This window comes from Engraulis encrasicolus, chromosome 24, assembly GCF_034702125.1.
Source record: "Engraulis encrasicolus isolate BLACKSEA-1 chromosome 24, IST_EnEncr_1.0, whole genome shotgun sequence".
Classification (NCBI taxonomy): Eukaryota; Metazoa; Chordata; class Actinopteri; order Clupeiformes; family Engraulidae; genus Engraulis; species Engraulis encrasicolus.
The window spans coordinates 21,510,077-21,527,576 of record NC_085880.1 but is presented as its reverse complement, the minus strand read 5'-3'; the positions used below and the strand labels follow the sequence as shown (position 1 = coordinate 21,527,576).

At 47.8% G+C, this 17,500-nt stretch overlaps 1 protein-coding gene across 2 annotated transcripts in view; it reads right to left on the bottom strand.

Moving 5' to 3' along the window:
* Window positions 1-17,500, bottom strand: part of si:ch211-250c4.3 (uncharacterized protein LOC100535981 homolog) — an 81,382-nt gene that overhangs the window by 32,292 nt on the left and 31,590 nt on the right. For both annotated transcript variants that reach the window (XM_063191630.1, XM_063191631.1), the window contains exons 2-3: window positions 3,342-3,469; window positions 2,163-2,987 (exon numbers count right to left, since the gene is read on the bottom strand). In XM_063191630.1, coding sequence (XP_063047700.1) covers window positions 2,163-2,987; window positions 3,342-3,469 — 953 coding nt within the window. The remainder of the gene's footprint in view (window positions 1-2,162; window positions 2,988-3,341; window positions 3,470-17,500) is intronic.

The window sequence follows — 17,500 nt, the reverse complement described above, 5'->3', positions numbered from 1 at the left end:
TGCAAGTGTTTGTATAATAACATGTTTTGAATGAGACGGAGGAGCCTCCCCTAAAAGCTAATTTGGGAAATTAGCTGCGCTGAGACGTTGATGAGAGCGTTTTGTCACAGAGATATGATTTTGTCACAGAGAACTGAGAATGGAGATGCGTTTTGAGGTGGGAAACGTTCGCTACAGTACAAGCTGTACAGTGTAAGAGAGAGAGAACTCTACTCTACTCCACTAAGCTAGCTTTGGAACGAGTCCAAAACAACTCTGAGATTTTCAACATTTTTGCTAATAGGTGTGCCGTTTCGGCTAAGCAAACTTCGTCTGGGGTGCTAAAGTTTGTTTTGCTGCTCTTTCTGTCTGTGGGGTTAGCATACCGTGGCCTGGTCTGACGATATGTGGACATAATTGCATGTTGCTTCATCTTCACACTACAGTAGGCGTTAACCCTTTTTCTCAGCTTGTCTGGTCTGTCTGACTGACTGAACATTATGAAAGAACCCAAATCCAAGCATTAGAAAAGAACAAGTTCTGTCTCAAAGCTGCCTTACAAAAAGGAAAAGTGCAGGGACTACACATGCACAACGAAACTGAGGGAAAAAATGCCTGACATTTAATGTTGTTGCAGAACCTATGCACATGTCAAGAGTATAAAACTACAACCTGTTTTTATGTGCTTTCTCACTAGGACAAAAGACAGAGATCTATCCATGAAAGAAAAAGATAGCCTTCTGGCTTTGTACGGCAGTAAAATTCTAGCGCTCTTTAAACTGAGTCGGACTAGCACCGCACAGCCCTTAAATCCTGTTCAGAGTGTGTGGAAAGCTGCCACGTCTTGAGTGCAGCTCGGTTTTAGCACTTGAGCCGCACTCCAAAAAAGCACACCTTGGACAGTACAGCACGGCCTCACGATTTGTCCTGATCCTTTCTATTGTCTGATAACGATCTCTGTGTGTGAGGAGACAAGGCAAAACGAGATGAGACCAGACCAGACCAGAGGGGAAGAACTATAAGACGAGAATCCTCTCTCCAATGAACGCCAGCGGATCTCATCTGAACTCGGGCTGTCTCTATTTCCTCTGAAGTGCTTATATTCAATATGTGCCAACAACACACACACAAGCACACACACGCACACACACACACACACACACACACACACACACACACACACACACACACACACACACACACACACACACACACACACACACACACACACAGACAGAGTAGCATCGTCAGTACTGGCACTGGCGGTGGTGGCAGAGATAGTCCTCATGGGCCTATTATGGCTTGGCAGAGGGGCCAGCTGTCAGGTGCTCACAGGGAGAGCTGCTGGAAGACTGGCTGTTTTCATTAGGGCTTAAAGGGGGGAAAAAGGAGAAGAAGAGAGGGCTTTTTGTAACCCTCGCAAGATAGTGTGTAAGCCTCAAAGGAACAATTTTCTCATGAAGGAGAGAGGGCTGTGTGCCTGTGCCTGTGCGTGTGTGGTGTGCGGTGCGCTTGTGTTTGAAGGTGCATTTACAAGTGTGTGCATAGTGTGCGTAGTGCAGGTGGTGTGTGTGTGTGTGTGTGTGTGTGTGTGTGTGTGTGTGTGTGTGTGTGTGTGTGTGTGTGTGTGTGTGTGTGTGTGTGTGTGTGTGTGTGTGTGTGTGTGTGTGTGTGTGTGAGAGAGAGAGAGAGCATGTGCCCTCATCTTTATGAATGAGTTAAATTACTATTTTTCTAACACATTGTTGCTAGGGGCAGCAAGTGTGTGAGTGAACATTCCATTAGGCTGCCTACACTTTCTATGGGGATTTCCAGGCAATTTCACACTGTGAAATCACACATGCTACTCCTAATGCAAATACCACTACAGTACACTTACCTGTGTTCATGAAGAAATGTAGTACAATCGTAAAAAGAGGAGTAATTAAACTTTATATGGCATGCATTTACTTAAAGACTTCGACATCTTCATTGTCATTGAACATCTGGTCAAACACCACTAAAAAAGCAAAACCGCAAAAGGTACAAGAATAAAAAACATCACAGTACAGTACACAAATAGCAAAGAAGAGAGAAATATATGCACGATAGGGACACAATAAATCATAAATAGCAAGCGTTGATTGGGCCATACAGACTAGCACATCTTGCGTTACAGAAAGAATAAAGTGGGTAGGCCTTACCTCACTCAGTCTGCAACACTCCTCCATGTACTGGTCCAAGCTGTCGCTGGTCGTGCTTTTCCTCAGGGGAGCCGCCTGGAACTCTCCCCCCACCACATCTGCGTCCTCACAGGCCTGACCCGAGCCATCAGTCCTTACCCTCATCAAGTCCTCCTCCACCTCCGCCGTGACAGCCATAGTCTCAAATACCCCCTCTCCCTGGTCCACCACCAGCTGTTCTGGCTCCCCCTCGCCTTGCCTGTCCACTGAGGGGTGCCTCAAGGGCCCGTCATCGGGCCGCTCCATACCTGGGTTTGACCCCTGTGCCGCCTCCCTTACCACCTCCTCCTCGTCCACCACCACCATTACCACCCCCTCTTCTTTTTGGCATTCACCCTCCTGGTCCTCCTCCTCCGCTCCTGCCAACATGCCGTCCACCTCGGTGAGGTCTGTCTCCAGCAGATCCCCGTCCGCGATCACCGTCTCCTCCAGCTGTGCCATCTCCAGCTCCATCTCGGCCCTCTGCAGCATCTCGGCACACTCTGCCTCCAGCAGCAGGAGGGGGTCCTGGGTGGGCAGCGGGGAGGTCAGGCCGAGGGCCCCCGAGTCGCGCGACGACTCCCGGCTGTGCACCACAAAGCTCTGCTCTGAGCCCGTGGGGGTGGAGGGCGAGTTTGCGCCACTGGGCATCTCCACGCCGGAGTCCTCCGACTCAAACTTGTAGAGCCGGGGCAGCTGCTGGTCTGGGAACATGCTGGAGAGGTAATCCTCCTCTTTGGCCTCCTGGCCACTGGGGGCACTCTTCACGGAGCTCACCTCGGCACCCTTCATCATCGACTCGGGTACCTCAAAGATCAATCAATAAAATGTAATTTATATATAGCTCTATATCCCAACTACGTAGCAGACTCAAAGTGATTTCGTTCACACACATAAGGGTCAATGGCGTTACTTGTACATCTGAAGAGCATCTAATGCTACTAATTATATGGATTCTTTTCTTTACTTTTTAGTGGATCCTATTCATTGCAGAACGTGAATTACCAATTATTAGCCCTGGTCATACCACCTGACGTCTGAGCCCAAAAAAACCCATCACTGACCCATATACATACACATTCGCACATTCTCACACCAGCTCATGAGGCTGCCACGATGGCGCCAACTGTCCAGCGTGTCAGTGAGAAAGTGCTGGCTCACCTCGTGCTCTGAGACGGACAGCGAGAGGGTGGAGGCGGAGTCATCCAGGCTGATACACCGCTCAAAGTTGTTGAGGAGCTTCATCTTGGTAAGGACCACTTCGTTTTCCAGCATCACGTCACCTTTTCCTGCGGAGAAACAAGAAAGAGAGCAGCATCAGAATTAGCGTTAATCAGCCCAAGTGCGTATCTTACTTGCGCTTACATGTAAAAGGAATTTGACTCTGGCAGATATGGGACATTATAAAAAAGGCCGTTTTGCTCACTGCAAAATACCAGACTGGTTTTTGTTTGTTATGAAGCGTGTCATATCAGGGTGGAGGAGGGAGTATCGTGCCAGATTCCAATACCTTAGTGAATAATAAATAGAACGATAAATTCCATCTCAAGTAACATATAAAGACCTCAGGCATTAACGTGCATTTTTGCTGTGTGCCAACGGCGCCTGCTTTTATGACATATTCCCTGCTATTTGGCAGGGACTGTGAACCGAAATATTTTTAATGACAGTAAATGCGCAAGAATTCCAAAAATGCTCTCTTGCGAAAGTCAGGGTTGAGGTGGCGGTGGAGGTGGAAAGGGAGGGGTTGGGGGTGGGGGGTGGTGGTGTGTGCAGGTTTTGATGCATGCCTCCGCCCTCCTTGGTCTTTTCCTGCCATTTATCCCCCCCTTCCCTCCCTCCCTCCCATTGCAATATTCCATCCTTTTATCCCAAGCGGATGCGGAGATGTACCTGCCGTCAGTAGTGGTGCTGAAACCCAGAAGAGCTTATCTGATGCAAAGCAAAGCAGCATTCTTCTGTAGTCGAGCGAGGCCCTCAGTTCTGCACTGACAGGGGCAGGCAGACCCCCCCCCCCCCCACACACACACCCCACCACCACCACCACCCCTGCACCCCTCTTCACTGTGTCCCTCTGTGCACCGCCAGTCTTTGATCTCCCGGTCCAGTTAATGCTATTATAGCGGGCAGTCATATGCGACATCTCCTCTTTCTTAGCGCTGGCAAACTGATACGTTTCGCCTGTCAATCCTCAGCGCGGCACAGCGCAGCGGTCTATTTTGTGCCTGTCACCTGAATTTAAGTAAGGTTCTGTACAAATTTAAAAGCATAAAAAATGACATGAAAAATAGTGATATTTTCTGAGATACTTTTTTCTCACTCTCAAGTTATATCAATGCATCGCAACCCCTCTTCAATTTCAACATTGTGAAAGACTTTGTGCACTTTGGCTTCGACAACAGGGGGCAACCTGCTGTTTTAATCTGATATTGTGCTAATTCACAAGTGAGATTAAAGAGCTGCTTTGAAGCCCCGCACCAAAGACCTGTGGCCCCCAGACTTCAAATGAGGTGAAAATATTTTTCAGACACGCAAAATAAAACCCCTGCCAAATATTCTGTTTTTGTTCTCTTTGCTTTCTTACGTGTGTTTCATCATGTTGGTCTTTTGAAGGGCTGGGTCTTGAACAGAACGGCCGAGCTGTGATTTACGTGGTCGGTTAAACTCTAAACACACTTGGGGAAATTGGCTGATTAACAGGAAGTGCGTTTTGACTGGAGGAAGCCGTGACAAATGCCTAGCGCTGATGCACAGGAAGTCGGAGTACAGTGATAGATCCTGTCTTCTGATTGGACCAGTCCGCAGGACATACATCATTATGATTTTGGGAGGGGCTTGAAAAAAGACATTTTTAAAAAATGCTCATGGCGCGTAGTCACAATATAAACCAAAACAAAATCTGTTGTGCTCAAAGAAAAATGTTGTGTTTACCATAGTGTACAGCCATGGTTATGGCTACAGTGTTATCGTATCACTGACGCTGGGTGGCTCTGTAAAGGCCGTTTCAAGCTCTTTTCACAGTAATCAAACCCTTTGTTTTTCACCCCTCTACACGAATAATAACCACCAGATTCAAGGGCACACCCGCCCGTATTTTTCTTCTGGAAAAGAGAAAGGTATTGTGATAGTCGTGTTTTTCAGACTGGACGAGTTCGCTGTGAAAACAATGATAGGATTTCAGTCCCGTGAGATCATGAAACTGGGAATTGCAGTCCCCCTCTGGTCTCTGTTCCCATTGGAAACAATGGACATGTTTTCCCTTTACCCCCCTCTCATGAGGTGACCTGAGCACTGCCTGCAGTCTGTCATGGGGAGCTGTGCAGTAGACGTATATATGTGCCCTATTGTACTGACGGTAGCACTCACTTCCTAACAGAAGCCTTCAGAGTCTCTTACAGGGAAGCCGATGTGGGGGCAAAGAGGTCAGTTGTCCCGGGCTCAGGGACATGGGGGGCCCAGAATTGGGTCTACATTACATTGTATGTATCGAGTGGAGGGGCCTTTCAGATTACTTTGGTCCAGGTCCCACCAACGCTTTCAGTGGCCCTGGTCTGCGTTTTTTTTAAACTTCAACTATAGGTTACACCACTGCCTTAGGCATTGCCATCAAAATTGGAGAGAGGAACTCGTGTCTTTATCAGAGCCCATTCCATTCACAATAGTAGGGAGGGGAAGGGAAAAGAACAAGAATGTGTTGTAAATTATTCACAGGTCTGTGCGTCCAACCAGCAGTTTAATGCTCCCGGCGAATTCCAGTGTGCTGACTTACATCAACTTGATAATTCACAGCTCCAGAAGCAAAACTCTCTGGGCAATGACCAATGCAATAGGCATGTGTCTTCTCTAATGAGACTAGAATGTCTTGTGCAGAACCTCTCTTTCTGCTGAACTACACCCCCCCCATCCCAACAACTACCCCAACGCAACCCTTCAGGACCAGATGTGGAAAGCGTTCAGCGCTCTATGACACAGTATAGCATCTCCTGGAACCCTGACTGACACAACAATGGCAAGCGGAATGCGTTTCCTCTCAACAGGAAAGCGGAATTCCATTCTGGAACGACTCACTCTACAATTCCTCTTACTTAAAATCCCATCATCAGTGTTTCCCATTCTAATAACTGTGGAAAAAAAACCAACACACGGTAACAGGTTTTTATGGCCATGAGAATGATTCGAACTTGACATTCTACATTTCCAAGTTTCCTCTCCAGCTTCCTCTAGTCACGGCGCAGTACTCATCTCTCCGTGGCTCCCACCTATAGAGCCCGTGGGCCTGCTTTGTTATTCTTGGACAGGACAGCGCTGCACCAGATACCACCACCTCGCATCGCAGCCAAGCCATACGCCCCAAGAGCTCAGGGAGTCTGAGGCTCTATACATACATTCCCCTTTTCCCTTAACTCTTCAGCATAACACAGCGCAGGACAACAACATCCACCAACGCTGAGCGTCTATTTTCCAACTCGATAAGGCGAACCAGATGCCGGCCGCCGTCGTTGCAGCAGCTCGGAGCGCAGGCAGGGTCACATCTGGACCAGATCCGGCCTGGATCCGTTTGAGATACGGTTGGTACTTGTGGACCTCTCTCCAGGGAGTCTGTCGGTGTGGGCAGGCTGGGCCCTGTTGCCCGCGTGTCTACTCCTGCAGTAGCTCTTGCACTGATAATCCTGTAATTGGCCTTATCAGGCACGGGCTCTCTGCTAAAGACGGCCTCTGATACGGACATGGGCCTAATGGATGTTGCTTAACACCACACCAGACCAGGCTGAGGAGATAAACAAAATGAGGAGGGAGGGACGGAGAGAGGGAAGTTCGGAAGGGTTGTGGCATGACTGGGATGCTGGTTCTATCAATAAACGTAAAATACACATGCACACAATCCCATATCCAGACATCAGCTGTGTTTCATCGCTAACATGATCATCTACCGGTAAAAGCCTGTTTCTAACTGATGTTCTGTTAGAATAAGATTTCGTCAGAAAGGCTTAAACCTCCTCCCCTCTCCCAAAAGTATTCTTCCTAGACGCATGAGTGTGTTATGTAAAGACTGAATGAGAAACTATATGAGATGCTGATGATTTAGTCACCTGAGGCCTTTGGAATTTGCAGGGTCCAGTGTGTGGGAATTCAATAATTTCACTATATAAAACTGCTGCAATGCTTATTCACAGTGGAGGGTACAAGGTGGGGAAATGCCAACATTGCCAGGGTGTCCATGGTTTCCCACTGACCCACTTTCTATAAGGGTCACCTGTGTGAATGCCCCTCATTTCCATCTCAAAAGGCCAGAGTGGCACCTCAGGTGGCAGAGGGCACGGAGGTGCTGACAGAGGGGCATTTTTTGGAGGGGGTCTAATTCGCATCAGAGAATGCAGGTCACTCCTATGGCGTGGCTGCTTCAAGGACCCCCCTCTGCTTTTCAATTAACAGTCCCAGAGATGGGGCTCCCTGCCCGGCTGGCTGGATCAAACAGCACCAACACACACACACACACACACACACACACACACACACACACACACACACACACACACACACACACACACACACACACACACACACACACACACACACACACACACACACACACACACACACCACAACAGTCACACAGCAGTGGAATGTGAGCTTTGGTCACTGGTTCCATTCCACATGCCCGCCACCAGCCTAATCCAGAGAGAGAGAGAGAGAGAGAGAGAGAGAGAGAGAGAGAGAGAGAGAGAGAGAGAGAGAGAGAGAGAGAGAGTGAGTGAGTGAGTGAGTGAGTGAGTGAGTGAGTGAGTGAGTGAGTGAGTGAGTGTGTGTGTGTGTGCGCGCAAGTGCAATTACATTGTAGTATGGCAGACGCTGTGGCAGTCTTTGTATTTGTGCATGCCTGTGTGTGTGTGTGTGTAGGTGGGGGAATGCATGCCATTTTTACATGCAATTATGTGGACGTGGTAGAGTGTGTATTTGTGTTCATTTCGTCTTGTGTGTGTGTGTGTGTGTGTGTGTGTGTGTGTGTGTGTGTGTGTGTGTGTGTGTGTGTGTGTGTGTGTGTGTGTAGGAGCAAACACACACAGTTTACATGCAATTGTGTGTGCATGTGCGTGCAAACCCAACAGAGGTCAACATCCGAGTTGAACTGCCATGCCAAGACACAAAGGCTGCCTTCTGTGATGTCCTGGGCAGCACCCGCCGCCTACACACAAGCCACTGGCAGCACAGTCCTACACATACAGTACAAACCGTTGGCACCAGTCTCCATATACAAACCAGTGGCATCTATCTATCTATCTATCTATCTATCTATCTATCTATCTATCTATCTATCTATCTATCTATCTATCTATCTATCTATCTATCTATCTATCTATCTATCTATCTATCTATCTATCTATCTATCTATCCTAGCACTCTGACCACAGTAGCAGTGAGAGGTACAGCCCAGCCCAGCCCGGCCCGGCCTAGCCCAGCCCAGCCCCTGTCGGCTATTTCATGCTGGCCGGGCAGAGCCTGGTAGTGTCAGCCTCCTCTGCTTTCAGCCATTACTAACATGCCCGATGATGCATCCGCAGCACATAGAGACGATGAATGGCTGGTGATATAACTGTCGAGTGGGCAAGTGCACAGGCAAAAGGAGTCTCCACAACTCTGACTGGCCATTGGATTGCGTAGGGGGGCTTCCCTTCCCTGGTCTGGAATTCCTGTGAGTTGGTCAGCAGCAGATAGATGCTGCTGCAGACCTTTCCAACTCTAAGACTTACTCCCCATCCATTCATCACAGAATAACCTTGAGGCCATTCAACCTTTACTGTACACAAGGTGATTTGGATGTTTGGAGACATAACATGCTCCAAAAAGAATTTCAGTTGCCTAAAACTTAAGTCCTTTGAATAAAGTCAGGCTCAAACTACACAACTATCGGCCCGAGAACCCTACTTACGACAATCGGTGGAACGTTACCGCCCAGGACTATCACAAGCGATTTTCGGGCAAGATTTACTTTTTGTGCAACGTTCTAGGATAGAATTTTTGCTAGTTCAAAGAGTCAACGATTGCAAATCGTAGATATCAAACACTGTTTGATTTCTAATGTTCGAAATAGAATGTCGGACATTGCCACTGTGTTTACGAGCAGGGATAAGGCTGACAGTTGCGATTATCTTTATCACATCATCTTTGTCACAACCCAACATCAAAATCAGACACGATTTTAAAGTCATGTAGTGTGAGCCTAGCTTAAGACAGGGCCGATTCTAGTCAAATTAGTGCCTAGGCAAACACCTCCTTTCCTTTTTGTGTATTCAGGAATTGCCATCTGTAAACATGACATTGTACGTCTGATTGATATAACCTGAGGTCCCTGCATTTATAATATCATGCATAATATAATCCTAAGCGAGAACTCATGGAGAAAGGGTCTTCTAGTCTCCACCAAACAGACATGAGAAGGAAAACAAGAACAACACAATTCATTTTTAACATATCGAAAGATTTCAACACTCCACTTCCAACACTTCCAACGCCCCTGCCCTGGAGCCAAACTGACTCTCGTCTCCATACCAGAAGAGTGTTATTTCTGTCAGCTTCACATCATGGTGATGACTGTGTAATTCCCCACCCGGTATATCTACACATTCCTTGGACGCCGTCCCGCTCTGCATGCTTATGTGCTGTGGGCTCCATATGTGCAACAGGGGCAGGCAGGCCGACAGACTGACTATATTTGATTCAAAACATATTTCCTCGCCCGTCTCCCCCAGGAGAGAAGCCTGTTGTTTCCCAACAGCCTCAGTGGAGACACATTGACTAGTCACACTCAGATATGCGCCAGTGGAGATAATGAAGACAAGTGTAAGCAACATGATGCATGATTCATGAAAGCTTCTTTTTTTCGATGAAAGGTAGAAATGTCTAGAAGCTCCCAAAAGAAGTCCAGTTTTTTAACAACCTATAGGACAACCGAGACAACATCATTTCGAGGGAGCAGTTTTAATGGTGATGGATGACATGAGTACACTATGTGTAGTAGCTGTAATATGACTTTTGCGTATCCATGATAAGTTGTTCAGTTGTTAGTAATTGATTTGACCCAGGTGACCGAGATTTGAGCCTTAATTGGACGTGACGATGTGACATATACATTGCAAATATTCTCATGTTAAAGTCAGAATTAAGCACAGTACCAAGGGGTATCGATGATAAGATAATGTTCGGTATGGTTAATTGATCTAAACTAGATCTGGGCTTTAATTGGTGGTGATGATGTGATACAAACAGTATGCAAGTACTGACGCGTCTGACAGATGTTTTGGAGTCAGATTGAAGAGCAGTGCTGCCCGCGAGGCATTGGCACCTCACCACAGCTTAGTGTAACAACTGGCACGGCTGGCAAGCTGCATTCGTCTTGAGCTGCTAAGCCCTGGCTGACACTAATGACACATTGACGTCAAACTTAGTGCTGCGCCGGCAAACATGGCAATCTCACCTGGCCAACCGCAGTGATATCATTGTGTTGTGTTGTGTTGTGTTTCACAATGACACAGATAACCACAGACTCAGCAGATGTGACTGCTGTTTCAGCCCACCAAACAAAACCATGAGGTCATCATCCTGTGTAACTATTGGACTGGATTCAACACATCGCAATTACAAATCAACAATAGTGCACATTCACACAAATGCACATTGCACATGCAAGTTATTTCATACAGACACACACACACACACACACACCTGCATGCACACACGCACATGTACACCCCGCACACACACACACAATCTCTCTATATCTCTCTTTTTTTGTCTCACTCGGACACACACACACACAAACACACACACAGGGGCACACAGGCACACACATAGGCACGTGTGCAAAAACACACACACACACACACACACACACACACACACACACACACACACACACACACACACACACACACACACACACACACACACACACACACACACACACACACACACACACACACACACACACACACAAAGGCAAAAGCCCCAGCCATTTTTCAGCCCATTATCTTTAAGTGCCTGACCCCAGTCAACAGGTTGCTCTCGGCTAAGACCACTCCATGCCACTTCTGTTTCCAATAAGTCAGGCTCCCGCAAGCCGAGGCTGCCGATCCGATCCCTGTGTCCAAACAGTGAAACCTGCTGAGATTTGCGGTCCAAAGGGGTCAGGAAGTCCACAAAGGGATGGGCAAAGGGGTCAGTTGTTGTCCAGGGCCCAGACAGGGGGGCGGGGGGTCCTAGAAGTGGGTGGCTCCTCATTGTAGTGTTTGTATTGGGTGGAGGGGGGCTTTCACATGATTTTCATCCAGGCCCGGTTAAGGGGAATTACTGCCTTGGGGTGGAGGAGGAGGAGGAGGATGAGGATGAGGAGGAAGATGAGGAATTCCCCTTTTCCCACTGGGAAGACCAATGCAATTCATGCTGATCTCATGAGGCTCCCCATCCCATCACGCAAACCACAAAACTCCACATCCAGACCACAATTGGGGTTGACAATGAATGAATGAAAGTCCGGTTACGTGTGTACGTGTGTGTGTGTGTGTGTGTGTGTGTGTGTGTGTGTGTGTGTGTGTGTGTGTGTGTGTGTGTGTGTGTGTGTGTGTGTGTGTGTGTGTGTGTGTGTGTGTGTGTGTGTGTGTGTGTGTGTGTAAGTAGTATAAGCACAGTTATCCTGGACGGCTGAGCCTAAATCTCGCCTATCTCTCCTTACTTGAGTGTGACTGACAGGGATTTAGCTGTGTGTGTGTGTGTGTGTGTGTGTGTGTGTGTGTGTGTGTGTGTGTGTGTGTGTGTGTGTGTGTGTGTGTGTGTGTGTGTGTGTGTGTGTGTGTGTGTGACGAAGAGGGATTTAAGTGGTCAGGGCCAAGAGGTGAGATTGTATGGATGACCACTGGAAATGCACACAGACAGAAAGTTCCACTCTGAATCCCTAGACTTTAGCCTATACACAAAAGCATTCTCTCTCTCTCTCTCTCTCTCTCTCAGAGAGAGAGAGAGAGAGAGAGAGAGAGAGAGAGAGAGAGAGAGAGAGAGAGAGAGAGAGAGAACAAGCGAGAGAGAGAGAGGGAGAGAACTTGCATGCCTTAAATGGGAGAGCTCTGGTTGGTTTATTTGAGTAAGACAGCCCCACCAGTTTGACAGTGTGTCAACCTCGCTGCTCCTCACCCACCACTACCCCTCCCCAAAAAAGAGGGGGCCAAACTGCCCTCTGGCTCTTGTCTACTCAGCTGGCCGGCCCGGACCAGGCCAAGACGGCATGGTACGGGGGGGGGGAGACAACCGTGGTCAGGGCGGGGGTCGCGCACAGGTCGAGACAGGTCTGCTATTTTTACAGCCACGGCCCAGGACGAGGAGTGGAGCGGAGGAGAGGAGAGGAATGCAGGAGCAGGGCTGACCAGACGAACCCAGGTCGGGGGTCTCTCTGTCTCTCTGTCTCCATTTCTCTGTGTCTCTCTCAATCTATGTCTTCCCTCTCTGCATCTCTGCATGTCTCTCTCTCTCTCTCTCTCTCTCTCTCTCTCCCTCTCTCTGGGTGGGCTGGCCGGCCAGGCAGGGACAGGAGTGGGGGCCAAGTGCTATGAGGCCGTAATGTCTCCTCTATCAAAACAGCCTGTCAGCAGGTCCAGCAGAGTCATGCTTTATGGGAACCGAGTGCGGCCCAGGGGCTCAGTGCATTACATTGCACTGGGTCGCATTACATTACATTGTCCCATCCTGATCCCGGACCTGTTAAGTAATAGTCCAGCCACCATGTACTGTATTCTCGAATGGGAATAGTCCAGTCCAATTGGTCTTTGCATGACATATTCATGACATATTTGTTATATATTATTATTTTTTTTCTATTTTTGAAAGGTGATCGTGGGATTGTCTCATCCATTGAGACAAGACCTGTTAAGTAATGTCCTAATGGGCCTATTCTCTTAATGGGTTGAGAGTTCCTTTGGCTCCTTGCATTGTGTTACTTTCTTTTTATTCACATTTGCAAATGGTACCATTTAACAAATATCATGTACCATTTGTATTATTATTATGACAATTGCCCTTCGCCCCGATCCCAGTTCTGTTAAGTAATCGTCCAGTCACACGGCACAGAACAGTCTATTCTGTAATGTAAATGAGAGTTCCTTACGAGAGACTTGAGTTCTGCCGTTTGGATGGCTGCAGTAGGCATTTCCACTAAGGAAATAAAAAATGTTCTCTAAAGCGTAATCGAATTCCGTGCCTCAACAAGGAGGAACTCCGGAGGGACAAGCAGCATATTTTACATAGGCCACGAACGCCACACTTATTCAAATATGCTGTAAACGTATGCGTTTGTACGGCTTACATAAGAACGCTTCGCTGTAACAGATATCAACAAAAGTTCCCCCAAAGTCGCTCTGGCTTTGGTGACAGGGTACTACAAAGGCAGTTCTGCACGAGGATGTTATTGTAGGACGGGGAGAGAGAACACAAGCCCCCCCACGCAATGCTTTCTGTCATAATATTGACACTGGACACAATATACTCATCAGCTGGCCCACTGTACTTCTGGGATGCATTCATTCCCCAGTCAATGTGTGTGTGTGCGCGCGCATGTGAGTGCGCGTGCGCGTGTGTGTGTGCGTGCGCGCGTGTGTCTGTGTGTGTGTGTGTGTGTGTGTGTGTGTGTGTGTGTGTGTGTGTGTGTGTGTGTGTGTGTGTGTGTGTCTGTGTGTGTCTGTGTGTGTGAAAAGAGGGCTAATGGAAAACTAAATCTTGCTAAATCACAGACTAAACATTCACGCTAGATAATGAATTTCTAAACCCCGTGAAGACGAGGGGAAATAAATAGCATTCCTTCATACCGCCCTAAAAAGACAAAGTGACAAAGTGCAGCAATGATGTCCACATCAAAAACGTAGAGAAATGCCTAGAGTACACTGGAATAGGGTATGGATTGGCGTATCATTTCATGCATCATTCAAGATCTATGCTACGCTATGCTACACCATACTATACTACACTACACAACACTTTACTACACTGGATAACGTCTCTCGAAAGCATCGTTGCTACCCAGTTAGCAACTATGTATCTGTAACTTGGTCCCCTATGGGAATTTGCATTGCAACCAAGTAAACTTAGCTAGCAACGACGTTGTGGAGAAATGCATCCCTGGTCTGCTATCAACTGCTCTCTGGCTTTAAGCCTGTTGGAGCCAACTGATCCCCTGTGCTGGTCTAGTCTGCCCTACAAAGCAAGAAGGCAGTAACTGTGCAGCGCTCAAAACTGAGTAAAATTACTTTAAAATGATACTGGAATCCAGACTAAGCCATTTTTGGGAGATTATTGACATGTGACAGTTTTGTTACTTTATATTATTTTATTTAACTTCAGACTTTTATATGTATGACATTAAAGTCATAGTAACTCATTTTCAACAACAGTGCAGTTACTGCCTTTTTGCTTTGTAGGGCAGTAGTGGTCTGCCTGTGGGTCACTGGTGGCCAGTCCATGACCAGTCTTATTTGGTTGCAGGGAGGTCACACATTAGCTGATAAGACATAGATATCTCCACTAAGAAAGGTGTGGACCCACACACACACAGAGCTACACACAGATTTGCACGTACGCACAAGCACACACACACACGCACACACACACACACACACACACACACACACACACACACACACACACACACGCACACGCACACGCACACGCACACACACACGCGCACACACACACACACACACACACACACACACATGCGGAGACTGGGAGAATAAATAGACAGACACACACAGACATTCAAGGGCTGCTTAAATACTGGAAAACATACACAGACAGAGACCCTAAACTCACAATAGCAAAACAAATACATACCAACTACCACCAACATCACCACAATGCCCTCCATCTGTTAGGCCCAACAGACACACACACACACAGAGAGAGAGAGAGAGAGAGAGAGAGAGAGAGAGAGAGAGAGAGAGAGAGAGAGAGAGAGAGAGAGAGAGAGAGAGAGAGACTTTCACTAGGAAATAGTCTAGGAAATTGATGTAGGGCTTTGAGAGACTTCCTTAAATCCCACACTCACTCTCGTTCTCTCTCTCTCACACACACGCACACACACACACACACACACACACACACACACACACACACACACACACACACACACACACACACACACACACACACACACACACACACACTCATGATGGACGTGGGGCTGAAGGAAACTTCCCAGAGGTCCATTATCAGGGCTGCTGATGGAGGCCCGGGCTTTGTCCAATCCGATGGCTCGCCTTGCGGATAACACAAGAATGCAAACGCAAACGGCAAAAGCTCCAACCCTCTTAACCACTTCCACTCCTCTGAAGGAGGCTGGAAGTGGACTCAAGGTCCGAAGCCCTGTCCCACCACCACCTCCACGACACTACCCTTACACATGCAAGAAAAAAACATCCCCCACAAAACAACCCTCACTTTCCTCTATAACACACATGCAACAAACACCATCATTGCACACTGACACACACACACACACACACTGGCACACATGCACGCACACGCACACACACACCCTCCCATACATGCAACTCCCATCCAGATCCCTCATTTGCCTCATCACACACACACTATCCTCTCCTATACACACGCCAACTCTCATCCAGCCATTTCCCTTCCTCTCTCCTCTCCTATCACCCCTCTCCTTCCTCCTATCTCCTCTTCTGTCTCCCTCTTTCCTCTTCTCTCCTCTCTCCTCTCCATTCTCCTCTTTCCCCACTCCCTTATCCTCTCTCTTCTCCTGTCTCCCTCTCTCCTCTCATCCTCTCCTCTCCTCTCTCCTGTTCTCTCACTTCTCCCTGCTCTCCTCTCCTGTCTCCCTCTCTCTTCTCCTCTCTCCTTTTCTCTCTCTTCTCCCCGCTCTCCTCTCCTGTCTCCCCCTCCCCTCTCTCCTCTCCTCCCCCCCCCCTCTCTCTCTCCCTCCGCTAAGATTGGCAGAACTCCCCTCGGTCACTGCCGTCTATCAGGCAGGGTGTAAGCCAGCCGGGGCTGCTGCTGAAAAACTCAGCCTGAAAGCCTTCACAGCTGCTTTTCACCTTGTCAGCCTGGAATGCCTCAGTGTTTCTCTTTCGCCCTCGCTAAGGATTGTGGGTAGCTGAGAGGCCATTAAATCACTTCCAGGGACATTAGATGGGGATCACCGGGGGATTGGATTACTCATATACCGCTATTTGGTTTGGCCAGTGACCTTGAGAGGGTCAGCTGGGCCGTATTTAATGAAAAATGGTTTGAAATGTTGTACACAAAAAACACTTTTAAACTTCTACAATTAAATATTACTCACCACCAACATTCTGACAACATTACGGTACGACTACTTCTTCACACATCCAAAATATGATAAACCATTTTACATAGATATACCAAAAAACATCTGTAAGTAATATCTGTGAAGTTTATCATCAAAATTCAATTCCAATTCAAACATTCAAATGACATCACTGCAAATCAGTCCACCACTATTCACTGCAGTGAAAACATTGTTCTTGGACATCATCCAAATCAAAGGCCTTAAGCCTGGTTTTCACCCTTTGCTGATCCTTAAGCAACAGCACGTCATCTTCATGTTTTTTAAAATATATTTTTGGGTGTTTTTGCCTTTATTGTGGGCAGGACAGTGAGAGAGTGTGACAGGAAATGAATGGTAGAGAGGTGGGGTGGGGTTGGGAAATGCTCCCTGGGCCTGGGTTACGGGGTATGTATGTGAATGGTGCCTTATCCATTTGACAGTTGAAAGAGACAGGTCTGCTGCACACTGCCAAATAAGCTCCACATTTTTTTTAATTAAGATTTATTTTGGAGCTTATTGGAAGTGCAGACCTACCTACCTCTTTCAAATGTCTGACACTTTTGTCTAGCACCTGCAAAAAGTGTTTTTGGATGTGCTCACCCTTCCCAAAAACAGCCTTAGCCATTTGAGCTATGGCTAAGGCCAGTAGCATGTCTTCTACCAGCCTTTTTTAGCCTTCCAGCCAGGCTGTCTGATGCAACTCAGGACCCGCCGACAGCACCACACCACACCACGCCACCCTGCCGTCTGTTCAGAGCACGGCATCAAAGAGCCAGCGAGAGACGTACAGCAGCTAACCCTCAATTTGCCTGTCGCCTGAGAGTCAGAAGGGAGCACTGCCCACGACTACTACTGCACATCTGGATCACGACAGGGTCAGCGGTTTGACTGTGGGAGTGTTTTGGTTCAGGGTGGAATAGACTGGGATGCGGTACGGATGCGGCGCAGATGCGGTGCGGATGCTGTACGGAACCTT